Raw genomic sequence first — 15,003 nt, 5'->3', positions numbered from 1 at the left:
TACTACTCATACTTCAGGCTCCACTCACACTCCTTCAGTCAGTTTTTTATGAAGGCTGGTAAAGACGGCAGATGTCTTACTCAGCAGGATATTTGCTGGACTGTGTTTGCAAACATATTTACAGTCTCTGCTGTGTTTAAATGATGTGGTCACCTCAGACAGCTAATCACTCGTGTTCCTCTAAATGCTCTTTTCTCTGTCCCAGACAACCACGTTTTCTGTGCTGTCCTCCACAATATCCCCTCGTCGCTCTCACTCAATAAAGATCCAAACAATGTGAAATCTGCTGAAATGCTTTTTCCATTTATTACATTGTAGATGTTTAGAAGACTGTACATACACACATATTTTCAACTAACTAATATGAGTTGCATTCCAGCCAGTAAAAAGACTAAATAAATAACACATCTGCTTTAAGGTTAATACTACAGTCACAATCCATGGGTTGTTTTATTTACTATTGCTAAAAGATGAGTGTTCTAGGCTGTCAACTGTCTTCTCGTTCTGAACTCCGCCTTGCTAATGCGGGACTTGGGGCTCCCGGGGATTTCAACCACTCTTGCATTTCTTTCACCTTGCTGCGTGGCCCTTGTAGCTGCCCCTGAACTGTTCCTGAGCCTGTGTTTTGGACCCATCCAACCAGGCCAAGCTTCTTCCCCTCTGCCTGGAAAAATGAAACAGAGAGTGATGATGGATAATGAGCCTGGAATGGGATATGTGTGATTTCATAGGAGTAAAAATTGTATTTCCTTATTGCACTGGCCAACTGTCGCGCTCAGAATTGATTTCAACAATTATGGCTAGTTTTTAAATACATTTTTTTTGGCCCCCCTCTCATATCACTGACCTTCTAATCCCGTAGATACCTGCTCGTGATCTCAGATCTGCAGATCTCATCTCTTGATTCCCAGGGGAAGGCGTTGAAACTGAAGGCGGTTAGAGTATTTTTTTCTGTAAGGGCTCCATGACTATGGAATAACCTTCCAATGGGAATCAGACAAGCTACCTCGTTGTCCTCTTTATATCTTGTTCAAACACTCATTTGTATAATATGGCTTTTACCTAGATTTCTTATGTCTTTGTGGATGTAATTTTTCTGTTTGTATGTTCAGGAAGCACTTTGTAAACTTGTTTTTGAAAAGTGCTATATAAATAAAGTTTTTAATATTATTTTATTATTGTTGCTGTTGGTTCAGTTATTACGTCATCAGATTATAGAATTAACACAATAAACATTAGTTATTTACCATTACAAATAATCTGGTATTTTAGAAGGCATGTGATTAAAGTTATAGTAAAATTCATTCAGTGGATTTTAAAATAATTAAAAGAGCATGTTAACGATGCGCTCACTTCATAAATAATTCATAAGTCAATAAATCATCAATGATTATTATTACATTGATTAACTATGATGTTTGATCCTTATATAAATGATTCATTATTATATCATTTGATACTGAACCCATCCCAAAGAAAACCGAATGTAAACATTACACACATTGAACAGAGAAGTCTACACTCAAGCTCAACTTACTATCTGTTTCCAAAACTTTCAACCTTACCCCAGGGTCTTCATCAGTGAGGAGGTCAATGTGCTGATGAAGACCTCTGGAGAAGCGAGAGGACCTTGACAGGGACAAACTGAGCTAGCTCAGCGAACTTACTTGAGTGTATTTCCGGAAAAATACACCCTGAACTCTGCCAAAAACTTCATAATCCACCGAGACGAGGTCTTCGTTGGACATGATGGACCTAGAGGAGGGGAGACAAGACTGTAAGCGAGTGCAGGCGGAATCCCCATCGTGCAGGTGCTCCACTACAGCTACACGCTAAGCTAACACCGTGGATTTGCATTCAAACGACGTGCAGCCCTGCTAATGAGCAGGTTTAGCTTTATATTCAGACTGTGAGGATTTTTTAAACAGCTCTCTCAGTCTCTAACAGAATCACCTGGATGTCGCTGGGAGGCTGTGACGGGAACACACACGCTCAGACGGTTTTAAAACATCCGGGACTGTGCTTCAGGAAGTGACGTCTCACGGACCAATCAGCGAACACCTTGGTTTCTAGGCAACGAGTGTAAACGTTGGAGGAAGAGCATCACAGCTCTGGAATTTATAAGTTGATTTAAAATGAGTATTACAAGTGTTGTTTTATTGAAGTTTCTAATTATTTGCTCGTTTAAATCAATGCTTTTTGTGGAATGACACGATTATAGACTTGACAAATGTTTGAACGCATGTGACGAAGGATAAACGCGTCACTTCCTGCGTTCATCACGTGGCGCTGGATGACGCCCACCAATCACGCATTACAGTCCACGCCATCAAGTGTAGACCACATTGGGAAAATTTCATGTAAATCGAATTAAAGTTGTAAAACGATGCTTACTTCCTGTTGCCAGTAGGTGGCGCTCTCACTACATACAGACAAATAGATCTGTTCAGGTCGAGGCTCTGATGAAGCCTGATAATTTTGGTGCTGATTGGACAATGCACAGTGGATTTTCAACAACTGTGTACGTGTATATTTTTGTGTGCATAGGATGGAAGATACATCATTAATTTAGTTTTTACAACCTGATGTGATATGTATTTTGATCATGTTTCGATCACAATCCCTTGCTGTTTATACCAAAACTGTGGTTATCCCATTTATTATCTAACATCATTTTATCTAATATTGACAGTGTTACCTGAATAGACACCAAGTAGCAACTGTCTTGTATGGTTTATTGGTGGGTGGCAACCAACCTCAAGGTGTGTCTTCTACAAGGCAAGATCAAAGGCATTGCCTCAATCCATTGATCCATTAATACTTGAACCCCTGTATTTCCGTTTATATAAACTTAGATGGCTGGGTTCAATGTAGGGACCCCCAAAGTTCCTTCAAACTCCCCTGCATACCACCAAGATCTTACACTAATTTGTCCTCTACGCCTTTTCTCTGCTGACTTTGCTTTATTTGTCTGCTTATTTTATTCCTTTAGAAATTCTACAAGAAAACCTTCAGCGGCTGATGTGAAAGGCTCGGCTGAAGCAACAGGTCGAGCTCAAATACATGAGCTTCGACAACAGATGAAGTCATGAGTACACACACAGGACAAAGACAAGGCAACGTCGATACTCAAACACAACAGGGTGTTGTACCTGGAAGGGGAGCTGATGGAGAAGACTGCCCATTTCCAAGTAAGCCCATTTACCACAGAAGACCCTTCAAGCCCAGGACACAAGACTTGCCTGATCTGAAGGATTTGGAAAAAAGTACTATTACAAAACCACCAAGAGGCTCATTGTTGCCCCAGGATCATCATTTAAAAGACCTCAGAGAGACCACAGGATCCCAGTATAGAAGAAAAGACTTACAAAGAATATCCAGTGAAGAAGTGCAGGTCGCCCGAGCAATACAAGCAAAAAAGCTAATGATACAGGAGAAGCTGTTGAGGGTTGAGGAAAAAATGAGACAAAACATCAGGAGGGTTGAGGCTACTGCTGGTAATGCTCAGATGAAGAGTGAGCAGAGGAGAGGCAGGGAACAACCAGAGCAGGGAAGAGCTCAGACAAACACCGGGCTGTTGATCCAGGAAAGACAACAAGAGGATTTTAAGCAACTTAAGAGGATGCAAGATCAGGGGCATGAAGACAAGATGAGGGATCAACAAGAAGAAGAGGGGGCCAGATGGAAAAGAAGGGAGAAAAGAAACCCAAGATGAGAGGGGGCCCCTGATGTTGGCTGATTACCTTAGTCCACAGCACCAACAAATATGTAGGGCCCCTTGGTCCCTTTTGCCCGGCGTCCCCAAAAGTCCCTTGAAACGCCCCTGTTCTATGAGTTCTATGATCTGAGTTCAAATGTTAATGTTGAATTTATGAACTCACCCATATGTATTTCCTTTTCCTCAATAGATTTTGCAGAACTATCCAAGTAGTAATAGAATATAGTTGGGGCGGTTCTGTTAATAATATAGTCTTGAACTTAGCAAATTACAAATACGAATTTGTTTTGCAGTGTATTTTGCAGTTTATTTCATATTTTTTAATGATGATATTCAGTCTAAGCGCTGACATTATAGGTGCAAGCATATTTCAATCAGAAGAGACTTAGGGTCCTCCTCCCAGGGCCTGGTTACCGTGTAATGTAGATTACATTGTAGGGAAATATTGACCATATACACAAAAAAGACAGCTCATAAGTTTTATTTATTGCTTTAACACAAAGCAGGAAGCAACAATAGGAGTGAGCGGAGGAGTGTTTGTTTATACAACTGTTGCATCTCCACAATATAAACCACATAAAAGGTAAACCACATAATACATGCTGTCACATTGTTTAAAAAAAATAAAAAATAAAAAAAAAATCACATAAGGACCAACATTGTCATACTTCTGCTCTAACTTTGGTTTCAATGGCTTGTAAGGCACACTCTGTATTTAACATAGCATTTTACTGCCAGTGTTACACCGCTGACATCAGCGTGTAAGCTTCATTATGATGAAAAGGGTTTTTACACATAATTGCACACAATGAACAAAACCAACACATCTCTAACAAATAAAAGCAAAAACATTTGCTTCCACGTTTTTTTTTTTTCCACCCTACACATTTCAGAAAGTACCAAAGACGGATTACATGGTTAAAAAAGTACAATTAAAAAAACAACAAAAGAGCTGTAAGGTCAGCTGTATAGTAAAAGCTTTAAAAACCATGTTGTCCACATTCCAAGTGTTCATGTATGACGAAGATAAACCTACATGTGCTGCACCTTTGAGAACTCAAGAGTCACAGACGGCAATAAGGAGTAACCTACTTGTAAAAAAATTAATCAGTAGTTTCGTGTTTCACACAAATGCTCTTTTATAAAGACAATAAAACGTGCAAATCTAAAATGATATATTTGCATGAGATAAAAGCAATAGCTAACATGTCGGACAAATAGGACAGTTTTAGAGGCTTTATGTTGTTTTTTACGACAGAGCATTAGGGCCATATTGAAGAAAAAAAACATTCTGAGATTACGAGTATAAAGTCGTAATTGAGAAGAAAAAATTCAAAATACTACAAGATATTAAAAAGACTCAGACTCAGTTACTTGCACAGTAGTCTTGATACTTATGATAATGTGGTGCTGATGAGCCAAAATATGTATCTATTTGTAAGGCTTCTTCCCCTGTTTTTTCTCAATAAATTACAACTTTATTCTTGTAAAATTGCCATGTTATTCTCATATTACAACTTTATTCTTGTAATATTATGACTTTGTTCTCGTAATCTCCAATTTTTCCCCCCCCTTTAAGTGAATCTAATACTCTGTCATAGTTTTTGGCAAATTCAAATGAAGTTAAAAGTGATATTTAAGAAAGCTTTATTTTCACATTAGAAGACTGTGCCAACATGAGTGTGGACAACATACTGGCTGCCAAGCTGAACAGCTGAAAGAGAAGAGGACATCTTAACCTTGGATGTTTGAGCAAATTATTTACTATTTGCATGAGCTGGTTTTGCCTGTTACGCGATAAATACGAATATCTAAAGGCACAAAAGGACTGAAGCCTTGGTGCTGACATCCCTAAAAATCAACACTAACACCACCGATACATTTACCTTCACATTGCAGAGTAACACTATGATCAGTATATCTCTGGAGCGTGTCAAGGTCCAACGATTCATGTTGAGTCCAGCCAACATTTCAGTCTGTGGAGAAACTGCGCTAGATCACTGCACCCATGTGAACACAAGTGTGCAAGTATTATACAGTATTACAGTAAAATGTAACCATGCAATGTAAGCATTATGCCAAACATGTATACTGTAATGTAACCCTTGTGAGTGGGCACGAGGATGCATCTTGTAGTGCACCTCTGACCGAGCCTTCACTTTGCAACCAACCAGCTTGTTTACTCAGTATGTGCTGCTGTGAGTTGTGACACTTCCCCCATAATATAGAAACCTGCAAGTTGAGGTTCACATGCTGGCCTCTGCAGATCTGCTCCCGTGGTTTGTGAATGCGCCTCCCCTTCCTCCTACATCCCCAGGCACACGATCGGAGTGAGGGTTTCCATTATTGTCCCGTCCCGCTTCCCATAGAACTGAAGAATGAATTGCCGCCCAGAGCCTCTTATTCTCCTTCTGCTGGTCTTTGACCTAGAGATGACAAGAATACATTGTGCTGATACTTATGCACATGGTTTGAAGTTGTTTCTAAAGTGGGAGGGAAGCTTTGAGAAAACAGTCTCACCTGCTTCTCCAGCATCTGGATCCTCATCTCTTGACAAGCGACTGTCTCATTCAGCTGCAAAATAAAGCGTTTGGTTTAACACCGTGTAGATGTGTTGTTCCTATTAGTTTACGATTAGCACTGTGTAGGTCTGATACCTGTGTGACTTCCCTACTAGCACTGCAGCATACAATCGATTCTCCTTTTGTGCAGACACGAGTCTCCTCCATTCCATTGATGTTATCACAGCTCATTCGTTTAGTCTGTGCACACAAACGCAGAAAGAGACGTCAAGCGTTGACAGGAACAGGCATCTTGAGATCTTTTGAAGTTTTACTTTGAAACAATTAGCTATGTTGGCATTACCGAGAGTTCTTTCTTACTGCTGACAGCTGCTGCTGCAGCCTTCAGCTCTTTCAGCTCCTCATAAGGTAGAGTGACGGTTTCTGAGACAGAAGAGAGCTGGTCAGGAGTGGACAGCTCAGAGCCTTCCGGCATCGGGATGAACTCTGCATCCTCAAGCTCCTGTTGGACGAGAACCTTGCTGAATTAAAGAACTGAGTCTCCACTTAGATGTTTCCATCCTATGATTCAAACTAAATGTTTTTATTACTTGGTGCTTTCATGAAAACAAACCCTTCTGAGCCAGAATGGGCAGGAGCTGTCCCCAGTCTGATTTGCCATTGACATCGTTGGGCTCTCCAAGAGGGACCCCTCTGTATTTGCCTCCCGTGTTCCCCCAAGACCCCTGTCGCGACACTCCGTCTCTGCGCCAGGCTCTATGTCCAGATCAACTGTGGATGTAGACGCCTCCTGACCCAGCCCTTCACACACACACACACACACACACACACACACACACACACACACACACACACACACACACACACACACACACACACACACACACACACACACACACACACACACACACACACACACACACACACACAATGCAACTTGTTCTTCTGGCAAAGACAATGAATTAATAAACAGGTGGTGGGGAAAAAAAAAAGTATTTACAATTACCAACTGATAGTCCACTGCTGTTGGAGCGAATAGTCTTGGAGTTCAGCACTTTCTCTGCAAAGAGGATAATGTATTTATTAGACTGCTGGCTGCTTGCTCCAGTAAACTGTGCTGGTTTTGATTACTAACCCATTATGATAATGGTGTGCCAGCCACAACAAGAGAGGTCCGGTACATGATGGAGGGAACCAAAGATGGGCCTTGGCATGGCAGGACACACCTCTGAACCGAATCCCTTATCAGCAGGCATCCCAAGTCGCCCGTTTCCCGCGTTTCCCCATGCAAAGATTTGATTGTCTGAAAAAAAAAATAAACATATTAGCCATCAAATTGTATATATGTCTCTGCATATTTTATATACATATATGTATGGAGCCCAAAAGCCTGGGACCACGTATGTTGTTACCATAGATGCACTGCAGCAGTGCATGTGTTCTTACCCTTAGTGGCTGTAATGGTGAATCCCTCTCCACAGGACACTTTAGTCACTGTCTTCCCTCCAAAGGGCCCAACAAGGACTTTGACTCCCTGGTGCTTCTTGAAGTCCTTCACACCCAGCTGTCCATACTTGTTGCAACCAAAGGTCATCAGAAGACCACGTTCTGTGAAGCCAGAAATCATATGAAATAATGTTTCTGGGAAGCTGTGGCAATTTTGGTGATCAAGAGGAAAAAGGGCCATTTCTCACAGTACCATCAATCACAGCTGTATGGGTCTTCCCTGGAGAAATGACCTGGATGGTGAATCGCGACAGCTGCTTTACCAAGGTCAGTGTGGTGATGTACGGGGTGCCCTGGTAACCCTGGTGTGGGGTAAGTAAAATGAACATATCAACACATCTGCATCACACAAAGTCTTTAAATTAATAGAGTCCTTAGCATAGTAGGCAATTTGTTGGGGGATGAGTTTGATAAGTGCGTTTAAAAGTGCTTTTTCTCTCACGCGCACAGTAATAACTCGGTCTCTAACACGCCTGCTGCTGTTGATAGTCATTTATCAAATGTTTGTTGGTGCTTTTAGAGTTGAAACCAAATAGAATCAAAAAGAACAGCACTTGCTGCGCTCTCCCTCCTCGTCCCCCATGTGTTGACCATCCCCCCCTAGTAATAATTTACAAATCGCCTACTGCCTTTAAGAATTACCCAGTACCTCCCCGGGGTGGTTTTTCAGACCGGAGATTCCCTGGTTCAGACCCAGCTTGTTGAATTCATTGTTTCCACATGCCAGGACTTTGCCAGTTTCTGTCAAATAGAAGGTTCCATCGCTGCCACATGACACTGAAGAGATGACGGCACCTTTTGGGATCTTCACCTGGGAAAACCAGAAAACAGACAGCACTTTTAGAAATAAATAGCTACAAGTAAGAATATTTGATCAGATTTTGTGTCTAACTTCCTGTAAGGCTAAAAGTCTTAACTTACTTGCATAGGAGAAGCGAAATCATCCTCGCATTCCAGACCCAGTCGCCCTGCAGCAGGAAAATAGTCATTTTGACAAGGATCACTTGGCGTGACCTTAAAAGGGCCACTGTCTCCACCTGCTGGCTGCAGTTATAACAGCAAAAACAACCTGGCAGATGCTTAATACCAGCTCAAAACAACAGTGCATTCAGAAATCCTACGTACCATACTCTCCACAGCCCCAGGAGTAGACTTCCCCGCTCTGAGTCAGCACCACCACATGGTTGTCCCCACACGAAACCTGACGGACAGGCCGCTCCTCAAAAAACTCCAAAAGCACCGGCTCCAAAACCTCAATTCCCATCTCGCCCTCCACTCCAATGCAGCCATAATAGTCTGACCCAAACATGTACAATTGGTCCTCATCTGTAAAAACAGCAGCGAAGGGTCCATTAGAGAAATTTGTTTTTTTTCTTACCCCCTCAAGTTCCTGTTTGCACTGGAAGCTTTGTCCCCTCACCGGTGACACAGGCAGTGAAGTCAGCCCCACACGCCACCTGTCGGATGGCATTCCCCTGGAGCTTCTCCACCCTCTTAGGCTGCCGATATGAGGCCTGGTCTCCATGCCCCAGTTGGCCCACCATCTTGCCTCCGCCTTGCACATTCTGAACAGAGTTGATAAAGTTTCTTGTTGTGAAGCACAAGAACAACCAGATCCATTGAATCTGTCCCAGAGTGATGTATGAATACTCACAGCCCAGGTGTACAAGTCCTTTTCCACTGTCACAACTGCAAAGTGACTCTCTCCTGCACACACATGCTGGGCACTGCTGCCTCCTTTAAATGTGTCCATTTTCTGGGGGGTGAACTTCCCTCCACCCCAGAAGTACACCTCCCTTGAACGTGTGGTCACCACGGCAACAGGGGTTTCGGTCACTGTACTGAGCCTACAGTGCGACCAGGGAAAATAATCTGATATGTACTACACACTCCGAGATTTCACAGTAAACAATATTAAACAAGTGTTAACAACTTACTTGGGTTTCTTCATCGCTGAATTCAGCAGGGCTACCCGCTCTTCCAGCTCCCTGACAGAGAATGAGGTTGTCATGAGTGTTCTGACTGCACATTAATTGCATCCAACAGAATCAAACAAATTATTGTTATTAAGACAACGAAGAGAACATCTTTTTTATTTTTCTTTCATCCAACTTACTTTCGGCAGCAAGAGATAAACGGCTGGTCCAGAATCTGCTCAGATGTAGGCCTCTCTGCAGGATCCTGCGAGATGAGAAGAACACAGGGACGTAACTCTGATATTCCTCACAGAAGCCAGGTTGTTAGAGACTATTAGAGATGATACACTCTGATTATTCCCCTCACTCACTTGATCGAGGCACTCGTACACCAGCTTGATCAATGCAGACGAATAAACATCTGAGTTCACATCCATCGTCCAGTTGCCCTGCACTATTTTCACACAGAGGTTCAGAGGGTTCTGTATGGACACAAACAGACTTAATTCATTCAGAGGAAATAAATACAATTTCTCTGATTAATGCCAGAAATCGAATCTATTTCTAGCAAACTTACCGTTGCATCAAAGGTTCTTGTAAGAGTTAAGACTTCAAAAATTACGCAACCCATCGCCCAGATGTCTGATTTGAAGTTGTACTTTGATCCCTGGCACAATTCAGGAGACATGTAATATGGAGTTCCCACACACTGGATTTACAGAGGGAGAAAAAGTGCAAAGGGGGACGATTAGTATCTCGACCTGATGCAGGAGCTATGTCATAAAACTGTACAATGATAAGTACTTGATCAACTCTACCAGGTGATGACAGAGTATTAACTGTACACTCACTCTTAGATATGTAAGATAATGATTCTAATCTCACTGTGATGAATTTAATAACAGTCACGCCTCAGCTTCAAAGTGGTGAAGAAATGCTTGCATGCTTTTCTCTGGCTTTATGATTATGACAATCTCACAGAATAATATGGCTACACCTAAAATAAAAAGAGCATGCACACTAAACCAATACATTTGCGGATAGAATCCCCGGATGAGCCTTTCAATTAAATATTGGTACTGGCGTTTCCAATATGAAAACCTTTATTTTACACAATAAACAAGGCAAAGATGATGTAATTAATGTTCATATTTTAGTTTAAAAAGTTAATTCAAGTTTCAGTTACATTTCTTTGTCATGAGGATTTGATAACGACATCTTAGGAATCATATAACATATGTATATCATATAACATATATATATATATATATATCGCCCAATATATCGGTATCGGAAATTTTGGCATCTGCCCCCAAAAATCCATATTGGCGGAGATCTAATTACCACTATGCCAATAGAACCAATGGAGTGCAGAGGGTATTAAAAACCACTGCTTAAGATTCATGTAATATTAACTACATCACAGCCTCCTGGATTAACATGTTGGTGGAAAAAAAAAATCACAACTTACAGTCTCTGCCATTGAAAACTCTGAGTCGAGCTTCTTTGCGAGGCCATAGTCGCCGAGCTTGATGAGGTCAGTCTTTGTCAGGAAAATGTTCAGAGTTTTGATGTCTCTGTAAGAAAAACAGAACAGCTCCATTACCCCAAAATAATCGTGTTAGAAAGAAAATAGAAAGTCATGTGAATATCTAACCTGTGTAATACCCCAGCTTTGTGAATGTGGGCCACCGCTGAGGCAATTTGGTACAGGTACCATATGACCACCTGAGGAAACACGTTGAAAGATGTAAAGGATGTAATCATCTGCTTTGTGTGAAATAAACAGCCTGCAATGTTGCACTCGTACCTCTTCAGAGAAAAGTTTCCCTTTCTGCTGGTTGATTTTATCATACAGATTTCCTCCTGTGATGACAAGGACATTAAGCATTCTGTCACAGCCTGAGCAGCATTCAAACCAATCTCAGTCAAATCTGCAGAGTAGACACTGTTTTTACCTCCGCCAAAGAGGTTGTGTTTTCTGTCCATTGGTTTGTTTTAGGACATGGGCCATGAAAGAACCCACAAAATTTTGGGGTAGACCTGGACAAAGGGGGCGGACCCAGGATTTTTTAAAACTTAATTTAACATTACAAGATAGGGCTTTTTTTCACATTTTCACCAAATTCCCACCAAAAACCTGGAATATTTAGGGGACTAATATCAATGAGCGTGTGCAGATACCAATAAAAATCTGGATCTAGCGGATTTAAATGCGGTTTCATTAGTGTTGGGCCTTGGCGGAGGTACGCGCGCCACCGAGTTCCTTTCTAGTCTTACCATTGCAGTACTCCAACTCAATGAGCAGAGTGTTTTTATCCATGAAGTGATTGAAATAGGCGATGATGTTGTTGTGCTCCAGGATGGAGAGGATGCTGATTTCGTTCATGACATCTCTGCTCTCCTTCTCTGAGAGCGAGTTCAGTTCCACCTCCTTCCATACCACCAGAGAGTTGTCCTAGGGAAGCCAGAGGGGACATCTCATTAAATAAAACTAAAGCACACCAGTATGTCTCTCTGCTGTTACTTCTACCTGGACAGAAATGTTGTTATCTAATTAGTTCACAATACGTTTGCTGGAGGACGGGGGTCAAATGAAAATGACTGCAAACCCCTGTGCAGGCAGGATAAAGCAGAGAAGGCAGGGGCGAGTCATTTATCTTCCTCACACTCAAGAATTTCTCACAGGGGTATGGCAAAAGCAGAGCAGGGAGCAGTTCAGGTTGCCAGACACATGGTGTGCAGTCAATCACAATAATACACTCGTAGCACAATTGAATAGACATTTCTTATATATGATTGCTTGATTCTTATTATTGTGTTACATTATTTAGACGAAAGAAAGAATGAAACCAGACCTCTTTTTCAAATAAACTAGTCAATACTATATACAGATTTGTTAAGAATGTTCTAATCTTTGTTTGAAGTATAAAAAGTAAAATATATTGGATGATGTGTGGCTTTGCTTTGCCACCTATGCAGGGGCAGATCCAGGGGTGGGGCCAGAGGGCATTGGCCCCTGAAGGGCCCCAGTACTGTCAGAAGTTGTTTTTCTCACGACACACGACAGACGCAAAAATGAAAAACAACTAAAAACTAAAAGAAAGCAAATATCTTCTGGGGAAAAAGCAGTGACACACACACGTAGAAGACACCGACGAAGATGTCAAGAGAGTTTGTGGTGATAAGAGCCGATGACGGTGTCAGGGTGCTGCCTGTAAACATGATCACGTGATCTCCACAGCGTGTAGTTAATACAGCCGTTTTCAGACATGACCTCCGGGTAAAGTCCGAAGAATTGGCTACGGAGTTTACCCAGAGCCTGCCCTTCACATGCACAACACAGCAAGAGGTTTTCTGCACAGGCGCGTTCACAACAGCATCAAATCCTCTGCATTATTATTGATGGCACTTGTAGCACGGGACAAATAGAAACAAATATCTCCCAGTGAAAAAGAGTCAGAAAAGAGAGACGAAGATGTCAAGAGAGCTTGAGGTGATAAGAGCGGACGACGGTGTCAGGGTGCTGTAAACATGATCATAGGATCTCCGCAGTGGAGTTAACACGTCACTTCCTGCCTCTGTCCCATAGACTGTATATGGCCGCTCCACATCTCTACTGAACGTGTCTGTGCAGAGAACCTCCTGCTGTGTTGTGCATGTGTGAAAGGCAAACTCTCTGTAGCCAATTCTCCGGGTTTTACCCAGAGGTCGTCTGAAAACAACTTTTTGTGTAAGTTGTGGCCCCTTTAAAAAGGCCCCCCTGGTCTAGAAAAACCCTGGTTCCGCCACTGGCCCTGTGGCGTTCACTCTCAACAACAAAGTTTTCATGGGGGAAAGCGAGTGTAACAAGGCTGAATGTTACACTCCCCCCCCCCCACACTGTCTTCTAAACACAGCAGACGGAGCTGGGGGCTTAAACCCACACGTACCTCGGTCCTCCGGTACAGAGTGGCCTCTCCAAACGCCCCTCTCCCGAGGATCCGGATGGGGATGTAGTGCAGCTTCTCCTCCTCGCCATTAAACGTGCCGGACGCGGATCGCTCGCTGACCACGGACCCGCCGCCCAGGTCCGAGTTCAGCGAGTCGTAGTGTCTCTCGTAGTCCGCCAGTGACATTTCTGTTTTGGGGGACTCGTGATGGAAATAACCCGCAAGGAACAGGCCTTAGCGACAGCTCCGTGAGAAAGAGGCGCTGCACAACCGCACACAGCCGGCGGACATGTTACCTGCGTCACCGGGGAGAAGAGGAGCCGTCACAACACGAGCTCAGACAGACGCGTCACGGCCACTTTCGAGTGTTGAGCGAGGAAAACACGACGCGGCGAAACGCGTCCAACTACTGAACTTACACTGGTGTCAAGAGCCGCACCGCAGTCATCACAACTTAACTCAGCTGTTAGGGGGTTTCACAATAAAGAGCCTGCCCATTGACGTCCTGTGGTGTGTTTTGCGCTGAAATCCAGTGGAGCGGATTTCCGGTGACGCGTGGCTTCCTGTCAGCTTGACTAATAGAAAGTAGCGCGTCGCCTTCCGGACGCAGTGAAATCCTGAGTTTTAATAAACACGTCGTTCCACTGGCCGAGGGGGAATTTTGTCTGTGGAACAAACACACAACTTCACGGCTGTTCACACGTCTTTCGGACTCGATCGTGACACAACAACACACCGAAAAAACAAGCCGCCATCCTGTCGCTCGAACCCGGAAACGTTCAACTGCAGCGCTGGATTCAAGTGACGATGAAATACATTATCAGCACCACACTCACTGCTGGTACTTCGCAGTCTCAGTTCACAATTTTACATTCTCCAATGCATTTTTTATTTTACTATTACACTATACCCTTTAGTCATATTTTAAAAATGATTCATGAGTTGTGGGTAAAACAAGATAAGATAAGGTAATCTTTCATTTTTTTAATTTAAGGGAATTTACCATGTAAAAGCAACAAAAAGGAAATAGTGAAATACACACTCAAGATTAAGGTAATGAATTAGTTTTAAAAAAGAGTATAAATACTGGGAACTATAAAATACAGAAATATACAATGTTAACAAAATATTAAAACTCAATCAGTATTGCATATACATGATACTGAAATTGCACATAAAACAATGAACTGAAATAAGTTATGAATATTTTCAAATTTAGACATGAATTTGTTACAGGTTACATTAGATTTATTGATTTATTTATTTGCATTATATAGTAGTACTTATTACATTTACATATAACAAATATGAAATCTCTCTTTCAGACCACTACTTAGTTTTATGGTTCATCAGTGTCCAAACACACGCACACACACACGCACACATGCACACACGCACACCCACCCACA

General features: G+C 42.3%; 2 protein-coding genes across 3 annotated transcripts; both read right to left on the bottom strand.

Annotated features, from left to right (window-relative positions):
* Positions 1–284: 284 nt before the first annotated feature.
* On the bottom strand, positions 285–2,089 carry LOC117756616 (acylphosphatase-1-like). The gene is given in 4 exon segments (XM_034577200.1): positions 285–508; positions 510–664; positions 1,668–1,755; positions 1,954–2,089. Coding segments are annotated over 3 exon segments (294 nt in total). The 5' UTR covers positions 1,749–1,755; positions 1,954–2,089; the 3' UTR covers positions 285–450.
* A 2,094-nt stretch (positions 2,090–4,183) lies between these two features.
* Positions 4,184–14,379, bottom strand: LOC117756615 (serine/threonine-protein kinase Nek9). Of its 2 annotated transcripts, none has more exons than XM_034577198.1 (23): positions 13,595–14,379; positions 11,943–12,120; positions 11,473–11,528; positions 11,320–11,390; positions 11,134–11,239; positions 10,240–10,371; positions 10,034–10,144; positions 9,863–9,927; positions 9,684–9,734; positions 9,401–9,593; positions 9,167–9,311; positions 8,872–9,072; positions 8,668–8,714; positions 8,396–8,557; positions 7,940–8,048; positions 7,687–7,848; positions 7,376–7,543; positions 7,241–7,300; positions 6,854–7,041; positions 6,584–6,742; positions 6,376–6,480; positions 6,239–6,292; positions 4,184–6,144 (listed from the first exon to the last, which is right to left on the bottom strand). In XM_034577198.1, the coding sequence occupies exons 1-23, from the start codon at positions 13,778–13,780 to the stop codon at positions 5,965–5,967; spliced, it is 2,889 nt and encodes a 962-aa protein (XP_034433089.1). In that variant the 5' UTR covers positions 13,781–14,379; the 3' UTR covers positions 4,184–5,964. The 2 variants fall into 2 exon arrangements, with proteins under 2 accessions (XP_034433089.1, XP_034433090.1); XM_034577199.1 differs by having other exon boundaries at positions 7,247–7,300; positions 13,595–14,378.
* Between the last annotated feature and the right edge of the window lie 624 nt (positions 14,380–15,003).

This window comes from Hippoglossus hippoglossus, chromosome 22 (assembly GCF_009819705.1).
Source record: "Hippoglossus hippoglossus isolate fHipHip1 chromosome 22, fHipHip1.pri, whole genome shotgun sequence".
Lineage (NCBI taxonomy): Eukaryota > Metazoa > Chordata > Actinopteri > Pleuronectiformes > Pleuronectidae > Hippoglossus > Hippoglossus hippoglossus.
This window is presented reverse-complemented; position numbering and strand designations above follow the sequence as displayed.

Bases quoted from the DNA above. Each gene is read 5' to 3' on its own strand.
- LOC117756615 (XM_034577198.1), bottom strand. From the start codon at position 13,780: ATGTCACTGGCGGACTACGAGAGACACTACGACTCGCTGAACTCGGAC. The intron at 7,849-7,939 runs GTACTGTGAGAA...CTGGCTTCACAG, and splicing joins CCATACAGCTGTGATTGATG to AACGTGGTCTTCTGATGACC. The intron at 7,301-7,375 runs GTTAGTAATCAA...TCCTCTTTGCAG, and splicing joins GCACACCATTATCATAATGG to AGAAAGTGCTGAACTCCAAG.